A 12,775-nucleotide genomic window follows, 5' to 3' on the forward strand; every position below is an offset into this window, starting at 1 on the left:
AACAGTCAGACATGAAGATGGCACAGCCTTACATTTCTGCGATGGAAATATTCTCATTATTTTGAACACATGGAAGAAATGGAAAAGAGGATTATCTGAATAGACAGTCATTTTACTCCACTAATAAGACAAAAAGTACAAAAGTATTAAAAGCATTGCTTTAAACATTCATTATACACCATGTATAGCTCTGGGGTCAGGAAGTTGTCAGAAGATAACTTTATCCTACATAATTTCTAAATGTGTTTTTTAAAGGTAAATGAAGGTTATACACTGTGTTGTTAATTGCAGAGCTATTCTTTTTTTTAAAAAAGAAGGACTAAAAAACCCTGCAAGTTCTGAAAGAGATGAGCCAGCCTCTGTCAGGTCAGAAAAAGTAAGGCAAAAGTAACACAATGCATTACTTACCATAAAAAGTAACTAAGTAACGTAACTAGCAACTTTTTTAGGGAGTAACTCAATATTGTGATGCATTACTTTCTAAAGTAACTTTCTCCAACACGCATCCTTTGTAAATCATGAGTAGAAAAACATGAAGCAGAATATTTATATTTTAGTCACAGATGAACTCCAGTACAGTGGGTGGCGATGTGAAACCTTTGTCTAGATTTCAAGCTTTCATTTTCTGTTGCCATATCCGTGTTTTATCAACGAATTCAGAATAGTTCATATTATCCATGCTAAAAGTCTCGTTTTAACTCCTAAATATAATTGAGTTTTACAAAACAAAATGCTTAATTCTCCATTAAAAAGAGACAAGCCACCGATTTTGTGATCCTATTTGAACGCTGTCTGCTGGGTTATTTCTCGCGGTCTGGCAACCCAGCCGCCTGTAACTCTCCCCGCCTCTCGCAAGAGCGTGAGTGCATACTGCAATTCCATACAGCATTCCATTTTAGCTTCAAATGGGTCTATGAATGTATTATTTTGTTGACACTAGGCCAAATACTCGAGTAACTCCAGTCTGATGCACAATGACAGAAGTTAAAGTCAAAAAAGAGTCAACGGACCCTGTAGATATCGAGAATAGGTGAGTTGAGCGCAGTTTCACCATTCTTGCGCACGTGGCCTGTTAACGTTAACAAAACACTGTAGGACAACGAGTGCATGGATTTAAGAAGCCATTAAAGTTTCCATCAAATCTATTGTGTCTTTTTTGTCACGTGTACACATTTAGAAACCGTCAAAATGAACCAAAATCTCTTCCTCATTCACTTAGAGTTTCGTTGTAAGTCACATGTACGTTTTTAATGGCGAATCCATGTTTTTTAGTAGCGTATGAGTTTGTAAACAACTTCTTTATTAGTATTTTAAGGAAGGATGAGGAACATTGCATAATATTTCTCTATGTGTGTTTGATGCGTTTTGATTGGCTTGAAGAAAGTACGAGTTCAGAATTACGTCAGCAAAATGCATTAAAGTGTTTTTGTTGATAAAATAAATGTGTATTTTGGATATTTTAGTCCTTTCACAAAGACAGTACGTTTTTTTGTTTGTTAGACAGTGTCCTCCTGCAGCACAGAGGATGCTGGGAAATGTAGTTGTTTGCTGACGTATGCTGCTTTTTCCTCTTCTGTCACAGGATAAAAGAGTTATGTCAGCAGTTTCCACATGGGATCACAGACCATGTCATCCAGAATGACATGCCTCATGTTGAGGCACAACAGCGAGCCACGGCCATCAATAGACTGCTGTCTGTGGTGAGATGTTCAGCTCTATCTGACTATAAGGGGATGAAATTTGTGTTAATGCACTTTATATTCATGTCTGATTGTTCTTTTTTTGTCCTCAGGGTCAATTAGACTTGCTCAGAAACAGCAGTGGGCTTTTATACAGGCTTAAAGATACCCAGTCTACAAGGTTTGTGTGTCAAAATTCACACACAAGCACTCAGATTACTTCAATTCATAGTAATTAATGTAAAAATTAATATGAAGTTTACACACACAAAACATATATCCATGTGCAAGTTTAGTAAGCAAATACACACACACACACACACATATATATATATATATATATATATATATATATATATATATATATATATATATATATATATATATATATATATATATATTTACTGAAATTTATGTTCATATAAATTGATTACAATAAAGGCGATGCATGTTATATTTGCTTACAAATTTAGGACAGTTATGTTAGTAAGCAATTCCATGCAAATATCAACCTTGCCATGAAAAAAAAATTAAGTTTTCACCAAAATAGAGAAACTGTTCCTACAATTTTTGTTTAAGCAAGTATTTAACAGTACTTTAAAAATACTCAACAATGTATCTATCAGTTATTTTAAGTATTATATTTGATTTGCCAAAGTCACACAAGTGGAAATTTCACATCTGTCACATCCATAACAACGCTTTTCCTTCACAAATGCAAAAATGTCAAATAAAATAAAATCAATCATGTGTGTTCTATAGAGAGCCGACTCTTATCCTTTTGAATAGCATTATTTCTTTTGGGTTGTGCAGTTTAATTCACAGAATTTCTACACAGTATGAAGTATACTGTAAACTCGCAGACTTTTTTCGTCACATCCATAACGCATGTTTGTTTTCCTCATTTAAAATATAAGATATTTTTCTGCTCCCATAACTCTGTGTTTAGTTGTTTTGTAAAATGTAAACAGATGTTTCAATATAATGTTAACATACACTTTTTCTGTGAATTTATGTTTTGAGTTTTTACTGCAAATGTCACATCCATAACGCTGGAATTGCTCTAGTTTAAATTTATTAAAATGAACTTCCTGAAGTGCATGCAAATTTGCACCCAAACAAAATGATTTAGTATTAGTAAATATAAAAGAAATAAATGTATAATTAATTGCATTTCTTTGTTTAATTTCTATATTTATTTTGACAGTAAGGTAAAAGGCTCTGATAACCAAGAGAAACTAGTTTACCAGATCATTGAAGATGCTGGAAATAAAGGTAAAATGCTTTATATTATTCGTATTCAGTAAATTATATAACTACTGTTTTATATTGATTTAAAAAAAAAGAAAAGCTTAGTTTAATTATTGTTCCTGTTTGTTTTGTAAAGGAATTTGGAGCAGAGACATCAGATATAAGAGTAACCTTCCACTCACTGAAATCAATAAAATCCTCAAGAATCTTGAGAGTAAGAAACTCATCAAAGCTGTGAAGTCTGTTGCAGTGAGTTGATCTCCAAACTTTATATAAAACTTTAAAATGTTTAAATTAGAACTACTGAATTGTCCTGCTTGTTTCCATCCAGGCATCCAAGAAAAAGGTGTACATGCTGTATAACCTGCAGCCGGACCGATCTGTGACAGGAGGAGCCTGGTACAGCGATCAGGATTTCGAATCAGAATTTGTTGAAGTTCTCAACCAACAGTGTTTCAAGTTTCTGCAAAGTAAGGTGAGACTGTAGTATTACTCTTAAAATCTGCACAAAATCAAAATGTACAATGTTAAGGTTGTTAGCGCACATCAAGGTTACTATAGTTAACGAAAATGAATGAAAAAACAAAAACTAGATATGAACAAAACATTATCGTTAGCTGAAATAAAAATAAAAACGAGAGTTTTTAAAAAAAAACTAGAACTAACTGAAACTGCATTGTGTTCAAACTAACTGAAACAAACTAAAATTATAGCAAAAATATCCTTTGCTTGAGTCTTTGTAAATGTATTTAATACATAAACCTTAAAAAAATCAGTTTACTACGCGACGCCAGTTTTACGCCGGGTGTTCGAGCCGTACGGCACCTAGGAATCCTGCTGCCATCGGCCAGATCAAGCCGGTCCTCCTCCAGTCAGTTCTCGCTGTTGCTCCTGTGACAAAAACAACTACTGGACATGACAACAGCATGGTGACACATTAAATACGACCCAAGCAGACACTTAAAAGTATTAATTTAACATTTATTGTGTCCAATAATGGGTTTTATTTCCGTATTAGTGATCCTGATCAGGAACGAATCATTCTTTTAACCGGATCTTCTAAGTGAACCATTAAACTAGTTCACCAAATCGAAATGAATTATTTGAAACGGTCTGCGTTTCCAGTAAGCACTTATCCACAAAAACGTACTTTTTAACATGCTTAAAACCCCCCTCTGACTCTAAATAAAAATTTCCCTACTTATTCAGTTATTAGAACTGTAGTGTTACACAGAGATCGGAATTGAGAACGGGTGAACTCATAATAATGCGCATGTGTGATTCAGTGAACCAAACACAAACAGTATATGACAGCCTGCTATGACTGAACTAAACTTGAACAGATCACCATTTCAGATCATGGTGATAATTTAAATTATTGAAATTATGAATGCTGACTACATATTTTTGATATGTTGAACCCAAACATGGGAGAATTGTCACGAAAGATCCAGTTCACAGAAAAGATCTGAACTTTCCATCACTAAAAACTAATATTGAAACTAATAAAAACTAAACTAAAACTAAGCAATTTCAAAATATATAAACTAATAAAAACTAGTAAATCTGCCTCTAAAAACTAATTAAAACTAACTGAATTTGAAAACAAAAGGTCAAAACGAAATAAAAACTCATGAAAACTATCAACCTTGGCCCACATTGTTAGTCTTAAGGTGAACATCCATGCAAGCCAGTCTACTGGAAAAAAACTTTTTGTTTTGGTAATCATTAATCAAAATCTAATGGATACAACTGTATAAATGATGCTAATAATTAATATAGTTAAATTATTATCTCTTTATTTTATCATAATGTATTAAAGAAATACATTTATTTGCATAAATGTAAAATAACTTCTCTGGATTATTTTAAGGTGAATCCTTTTTATCGGGTTAACAAACCCACATTATTAAATAGCAAAGCCAAATATCAGTTAATCTTAATTTAAGCAGAACTATGAAAAATGTTTTTTGGAGCTAGACGTTTGTTTCAGAACGGTGCATCTTTCTTGACTAACCGCATCTGTTTAATGTTTATCTTTTTTTTTTTTTTTTTTTCTTCTTCATATTTATTTTGTGTTGTCACTTGTCACTTTATGTACACTGGAAGCTTCTGTAGCCAAAACAAATTCCTTGTGTGTGTGAAGCACACTTGGCAATAAAACTGATTCTGATTCTGACGTTTGTCACCTTAGATCGGTTCGTTTGGGCATATGTGAAAATCCACGATCGTGCTCTTATGAATGCCAAAACAAACGGTCTGAGATCAAATGAATGAGGTGGTCTCAGCTCAAAATCTAGAGCGCTTCAGTGTTCGGTTGCTTGTTTTAACTATTTTGGTCTGTTTATAATCTTTGCCACGTGAAAGCAAACGCACCAACAGGGCTCGACAGTGCGACCATTTCGCTCACATTTGCAACTAAAAATAGATGTGTGCGAACTGGAAAATGTATTTAGTTGCACATGTGCGTTTTTTTTTTTTTTTTTAATTCATTTATTTTATTTTATTTATTTATTTATTTATTTATTTTTATTTATTTATTTTTTAATCTATTTATTTATTTAAAATTTTTTTTAATAACAAGCTTGATTGACTTAATTTACTTGGCCAGGTTAAACAACATGCTCTTCACAATCATTTATGGTATATTACTTTGGAAATCTATTGTGACTGTAGCACATGCTAATGTTATCAACAACGGCACACCTCTACTGGTTTATTTACTTTACGTCGAGCGGTCTTCACATTGTTTTGAATACATTGCTAAGTACATCGTGCAAGCCTCATAGAAAACGTCTACAATTCATAGATGGCATATCGTGGCACATCTAGTGTAAGACCCAATTCAACACCAGCGCTTCCCACACATACTTTACCTGGCGGCTCGGTTCTGTGTTCGTGAGAAACTAAGAACACTCCGCCACAGACCCACAGAGACGCACTGGATACAGAACTGCTGTTCTGACTTTGGTAGTAGCTTTGATAAGAGCGCGAGGACATGTGGAAAAGAAAAGCTTTTTTCACTAAATAGACTGACCTAGCTCATTATTTTGGGGGGCCAATACATCATCTTTTTCCTGAACACGTCCGAGATTCTGCTTTTGATATTAATTGTATATGTTTTTGCATTGCTTTATATGCAAACTGTGCATCTCAATCTCTTAGCAGCCCCAACACTACAGCAGAGAAAGAGCAGCTTTGACCTGTCAGTGGTGCACATGGATAGTATTTTTTTTTACTTAAACACACTGAAAAGAACCACAGTGTCATGTAAAAAGTGTTAAATGCTAAACTTTTTTTTAAAAATTGTCTGTTAAATTATAATAAGAAGTCAATAAGAAATTATTTAGTTGCTGAGGGCCATTAAAGTTTAATAGAAAGGATGGAATAACTTTGGGGCAGAAGAAAACTTTAATTCATAGAGGCATTCCCATATTCAGCTCTTCTTTTAGAGTACCCGCGGGGTCTTAAAAGCATTGAAAAAGTCTTAAATTTGATAATCTCAAATTAGGGCCTTAATAGCCTTAAATTGTTATACAAAGTCTTGGATTTTGGTGCAAAGGTCTTATTTTATTCATTTATTTTACCTTTCTTAGGATTAAGTTTATGTTTACTATGCTTACTAGAGGTGAGGTACAGAACAAGATAGTCGCTAGCCTAGTTTGTAGGCTAAAATGGAAAAGTGTCACTGTGGATAAGGAATCCGAATTACGTTTGGGGCAAGCTGGTGCCAGGAAATGACCGCGACGCCTACTGCTGTTGATACCGGAAATCTTTTATGCTTGCGAAGATGGGTGTTACGGCCCTGGACTCCCATATGAGGGGTGCCAAACAGACCGTGTGTAGTACCACATATTATTAGGAAAAAACTGAACTGAACTATTAAGCCTCATATGTTTCATTGACAGTTTTGATTATCACTAAGATATGATTGACTTGGATTTAATTTGCTTCGATTTAAAAATGAAAATTGCAAAAAATATCTTGTAGATGTAGCTACGCTACTTTTGCCAAGTAGCTTTTAGCTCAGCTTGCTACATTTCCAAGAAGGTAGCTTTTAGTGTAGTAAAGCTACATTTTAAGTAGAGTATATAATAGCTTAGCTCACTATATTTAGCTTGCCCAATACTGCCACCACAACCAAGGAACATCCTATCTCACTGTTGCTCAACACCAACTCTGCAGGCAGATGGGATGTGGGTTCTTAAAACAATCTCTGAGCACTACTCTTACACATTTAATGAGAACATTACAGAGGTTTTCAAAACCTTGTTTCCTGACTCTGAGGTTGCAGTTACATTCTTGTGCGGAAGCAACAAAACTGCATATATTACTTAATTCGGATTGACCCCTTTTATAACTAAAGAACTGTCTGACCAGGTCAATAAGGCCAACAGGTTTGTGGTCATGTTTGACCTTCAGTTGGACCTTCATATTTGCTACTGGGTGGACGACCACACTCTTGCGTATGTATTAAATATATCAGAAAATTGAAATAAAATGTTTAATTTAATTCAAGTAGCCCACTTGTACATAATTATTTTCTAGGGTTCGAACTTAATACAGATTTGACATTTTTCCCCTCATACTTCTGTTGGATTAGGTACGAAGTTGGCATTGAATATCATTTGAAATAGTATTGAAAAGGTCTTAAAAAGCCTTAAATTTCGTTTGGAGGATCCTGGGGTTACCCTGTCTTTAAAAAGCCCAGAAAGATAAAGTGCTGTGATAAACAGTGTCAGTTTTGCACAGGAGTTTGTAGCTGTGTCTTTCTTTACATTGCCATACATTTCCCATGTGGGATGTAGGGTGGAATGTATTATGCAAATAAAATTAATTTTGATAAATAAAATTATTCTTAAAATCATATTATTTTATGTGCTGTGGAGAAAAGGTGCGTTTCAATCTAGCTACTGCAAGTATCTTTCATATTATATTAGAGATAAGATGTACAATTTATATAACATTATTAAATTAATAATGTTTTGTTTTGGACCGTTGATACAGCCATAATCTTTCTATGATACAAGATTAAACTGCCCTGGTCATGTAAATGTTTGCATTACCCATGTGATACTGCACATTTTTATTAGCTTAACAATAACTTCATGATAACTCCCTGTTTTTGCTGCCCAGTGTGAAAGATATTTGCAGCTCGAAACTGGATCAAAAATTGAACAAGAAGCTGCCTAGGCATGTCCACAGCTGAAGACTTGATTCAGATCACTTTAGAGAGGCCTTTATTAGAGCAATTTGATCCCAGTACTGCTGTGCACTGCTAACTTAACTTCATACAGCTTACATTATAAATAATTATCAAACACTATTTAGCCTGTTGTTACAGTAAAATAAAACCTATTGTACTTACTGTATTTAAAAAACTGAAACTGCTTTGCTTTTAAAGATCTCCCCGTGTACATTTAGTAGGCAATAACAATATTTATTTTATATATATTCACCGCTCTTTTAAAATTCTTTAATGTGCTCTTAAATTTTTCAACTTAAGAGTGCATGTGCTCCTTCTGAAAAAGTAAGCGTCAAGCCCTGACCAAGAACAAAAAGCAACATTGTAACAATTTTCATCCCCGTTTCAGAACAAAACAATTGATCTATAGGTGTGAAAGCACCCTTAAACTGTGTTTACTTAAAAGTGTGCCACTGAATTAATCAGAAATATGTAGAAGTTTAGTCGGAATTTGATTGAAGTGGAGTCTAAATTTTTCAAATTTAATAGTTCTGAATTCTGAATTTGATGATTTTTGAATATCAGTGTGAATTGTTGATTCTGAATTCTTAATTTGGTTATTTCTAAATTTGAAATGTCAGAATTCTGAACACTCCAACTTTGTGAATGATGACTGGATGATGGAATTTAGTTTTGTCCATGGTTTAACATAAAAAAAACCCCTGAGTTTACTTAAAAGTGTGACGCTTTGAATTAATCAGAAATATGCTTGTTTTTTAGGCCGAATCAGCAAGAGATAGTAAGCAGAGCCCTATGGTGCAGAGAAACAGCTCATTTGCCACCTCTCATGAAGTGTGGAAATACATCTGTGAGCTCGGCATCAGCAAAGTGAGTGTCAAAAATATCCTAGCGCATTCTGAAAACATGAACGGAATAATTCAGTATATTATGGTGTTCCTGTGTGCAGGTGGATCTGTCCATGGAGGACATCGAGACCATCTTGAACACACTGATCTTTGATGGAAAAGTGGAAATGACGATAATCGCTGCTAAAGAGGGAACAGTAGGGAGTGTAGATGGACAGATGAAGCTCTACAGGGGAGTCAATCCCATAATTCAACCCACTGGCTTGGTTAAAACTCCTTGTGGATTGTGCCCGGTAAACCCTTCCTGTTTTTTGAAAGAACTTTTTAAATGAGATAAGTCTGAATGGAGTAATTCTGAATGTTCTAAAATGTTTCCAATATGAATTATTGTGCCTGAGTCTGTATTGGTTAAATGAATTTCCATCTTGATTTTGATAAGTCTGATTTAAAATTAATAATACTGAAACCTGAATTCTTATTGGGCTAAGTTTGAATTTTGGATGTGGTAAGTGGGAATTCTGAAGAGTCTGTTTGAGCACTGCACAATATATTGTTTCAGCGTCGATATCACAATATGCGCATTCGCAATAGTCCCATTGCAGGATCTGCAATGTTGAACATGTATTATTTTTGACCTGGAGCCACATTTGAAAAAAGTTATTACACTGTTTAACCATAAACTTACCAAGACATCTATTACTTGTGTATGTTTTTATCATTTAAGTCAGTTTAAAATGTTCAGGCATAGAAATTACATTTCTAACTTTAAGAGCGATTAATTGTATTTATTTATATTATTTATGACCAAGACTATACAGTGTTATTTTACATTTGTGTATCTAAAAATTGTTAGACTTCCAGCAAATCAAAAAGCACTGTATATTTAATTTGTATAGTATCGTTGCACTACTTAATTTCTCAATGTTTGTGATTTGGTTTATTATATTTTATGTAGATTTAGTCTCTTACACTACATCCCAATGTGTTGAAAATATGAAATCTTTCCAAATAGACCTATTCATTTCATCTGGTGAAATTATAGATTCAATATCACAATATATATCATATAAAAAAAAAATATTGTGAATTTGTGTGGCTCTAGTCTGTATCTTCACAATTCTGTATTGTATGAAGCAGTATTTTGGATTTAAAAATATTGGTTTCTATGTTTTTTGAATTGGTGATTCTGTATTCTGAATGATGATTCTGAATTCTTAATTTGAATAGATTTGACAATTTAACGAGTCTGAATTTTCCAAATTTACAGGTTCTGAATTCTGATTGTTATGATGTCGAATATCAGTGTGAATTATTGATCTTATATCAAATTTGAACGGTCTGAATCTGAGTTTAACTCTTATGCTGTGATCAGTCCTTCTGCCGACACCAGACAACAGTTGATCAAGCCAGGGTCGGCTCAGTCAGAAGCACTGCTAAAAGCTTCCGTCATCCAGGTTAAATTTCTTGAGGAGTTTATGAACTCACAGACCTGGGTGCACCTCTGAAAGGATCGAGTGGAGTCAGACACAGCTCCAAACGAATCGACGTTTTTCAGCCTTCATAAAGCACATAAACACAGCTATTCTCTCAATAAAATCCATGTTAGCCATTTAGCAACGAAGCTACAATCCCCAGGCAGGCAGAAGCCCTGCCTATGACGCGATCCCACATCTATTGTGAAGCGGATTTGACACATGAATGAATTAAGCGGATTTGATGCGCAAATGAAGCGAGCAAACTCAAAATGTTCACGCGACTATTTATGAGCGAATATCGTGATTTACCACATCTGGTGTGAACACAGCATTACAGGAACATGCTCTTTTCACTAGTCAGTTGACTTGAACCATTTTTTAATCCATTCAGCCGATTTCTTGTTCTGGCAGCATCTCTTTTAGCCTAGCTTAGCTTAGCATAACGCATTGAGTAGGATTAGACCATTAGCATTTCATTAAAAAATATACAAACATTTTATAATTTTTCTATTTAAAGCTCAAGTCTTCTGACGGAAAATAAAAAAGACTATTCTTGGCCAATATTGCTAGGAATTATACTCCCATTGTGGTCAAGAAACTGTAGTGTCTACATAATAAATAAACAGTACACACGCATTATGTTTACAGTGCAACATGATTGTGGTGCATTTATAGTAAACATGGTTTTCCTTATTGATTCCTTGTAAGATGGAGTTTAAATAAAGTGTCAAGTGCAAAAAAAGAGAAGATTATTTCTACATGTGGTAAATCACTGCATTTGAATCTAACTTTTTCCTAATTCATTTTTTGCCTTTTAGGTATTTGATGACTGTCATGAAGGAGGCGAGATCTCTCCATCCAACTGTGTTTATATGGCAGAGTGGCTGGATTTTTGATTCACAGACCACATGTCTCTGTTTTTCTCTGTGGAGAAAGTATTTTTCATGCAGCGATTTGATGCAACTGAAGATATATTTTATTTATTTTGAACAATGATAACACATGCAGAATTACAGTAGGTGAGTAAGCAGCAGCTTCCATCTGGTCTTCAGTCAATTTTGAGTCATAAAAAGGCAGTTTTTTTGTAATTATTTCTTCTGTTCATTCACAGATATGTCTTTATCAATAAATAAACGTTTTCATATTTGTTGATGGCTCTTCTGTATATCAGGCTGTGTTTGTGGCACTGCTTCCATATGTGATCAGTTTAATGAAATGTGTTTTGATAGAAATATTTGACATTTTGACAGAATAATATAGGTAAAAATCCTATATCTAGAAAAATAAATCTGTTAATATACAAATAATTTACAAAAAGAAGGCAATTTTCAAGTCTTTTCACTGTAAATTGTGTGTAAATATATAATATATAGTTGTTTTGTTTTCAAGACAAAAACTATGAAAGTTAATTACAGCTTAAACCTTGAAAAAGTGTCTGTTTTATTTAATTACTGGCAAGATTATATGAAAAATTATATTTTGCAGAAAACACTAAGTATTTTAGAACGAAAATCTGATTTTTTTTTCTCACAATATTCTCACCATTTTTAATAATTTTAAAACTTTGATCACTTATTCATAGATTTTAATAAGTACAGGTAAGAATTTTTTTGTTACTTAAATATATATTACACTGAACGATGATGGAATTTTGTTTTGTCCATATTTTAACAAAACAAATTGAACTGTTATTATTTATTAACATGGAAATAAAAATCACCCCATGCAGTCAAATTAAAACAGGACTTATTGATTATCATATCAAGTCAGTGTTTAATCACAAATCTAAAATAGCTGTCATGTATTTGTAAACCCAGATTGCATCTGCAGCTGGGGGGTGTGGGGATTCGCATGGAGTCAATCTAGGGCCATATATACTTGCAAAATAAAATAAAGTTTTGCAAACAAAAAATAATATGAATAATATATATTTGAAAATAAAATATTTGAAAATTATTTTTAGAGAAATAAAAGTGAACTTTGCAAACAAAATAAGAACTGCAAATAAAAAATTAAGCAGTGCAAAAAAAAAATATATATATATTTGCAGTAAAAAAAAAAATATATATAATATTAATATATAAAATATCTATATATTTGCAAAACATTTTTTATAGCATTGCCTTTTCAAAACCCATCCGGTCAAATTTAGTGCTCATTTTGATTTGCTGTTTAGTCAACTGTGAGTTTGCCATGCTGTTTTCACTTTGCACTGCCTGTTTCACTTTGTGGCCCTGATTTGACAAGGGGGCGGAGTCAAAGGAACTTGGGTGTTTAGGCAGGCCCAGACCTGCCTCCATTTAAACGAGGTCATCACGT

The 12,775-nt window shown here is 33.6% G+C and overlaps 1 protein-coding gene across 1 annotated transcript; it reads left to right on the forward strand.

Moving 5' to 3' along the window:
• The first annotated feature begins 854 nt into the window (after nt 1-854).
• Nucleotides 855-11,606, forward strand: polr3f (polymerase (RNA) III (DNA directed) polypeptide F). Its single transcript, XM_056447788.1, has 9 exons — nt 855-1,030; nt 1,583-1,700; nt 1,793-1,860; nt 2,887-2,954; nt 3,067-3,179; nt 3,262-3,405; nt 8,896-9,003; nt 9,083-9,274; nt 11,275-11,606. Exons 1-9 carry the CDS (start codon nt 975-977, stop codon nt 11,350-11,352), a joined length of 945 nt encoding a protein of 314 aa, XP_056303763.1. The 5' UTR covers nt 855-974; the 3' UTR covers nt 11,353-11,606.
• Nucleotides 11,607-12,775: the final 1,169 nt, after the last annotated feature.

The sequence above is a fragment of the Danio aesculapii genome, chromosome 22 (genome assembly GCF_903798145.1).
Source record: "Danio aesculapii chromosome 22, fDanAes4.1, whole genome shotgun sequence".
Lineage (NCBI taxonomy): Eukaryota > Metazoa > Chordata > Actinopteri > Cypriniformes > Danionidae > Danio > Danio aesculapii.

Excerpts from the sequence above, each read along its gene's own strand:
- polr3f (XM_056447788.1), top strand. The coding sequence starts at position 975 with ATGACAGAAGTTAAAGTCAAAAAAGAGTCAACGGACCCTGTAGATATC. Across the intron at positions 1,861-2,886 it reads AAAGATACCCAGTCTACAAG|TAAGGTAAAAGGCTCTGATA; the intron begins GTTTGTGTGTCA and ends TTATTTTGACAG. Across the intron at positions 3,180-3,261 it reads AAGCTGTGAAGTCTGTTGCA|GCATCCAAGAAAAAGGTGTA; the intron begins GTGAGTTGATCT and ends GTTTCCATCCAG.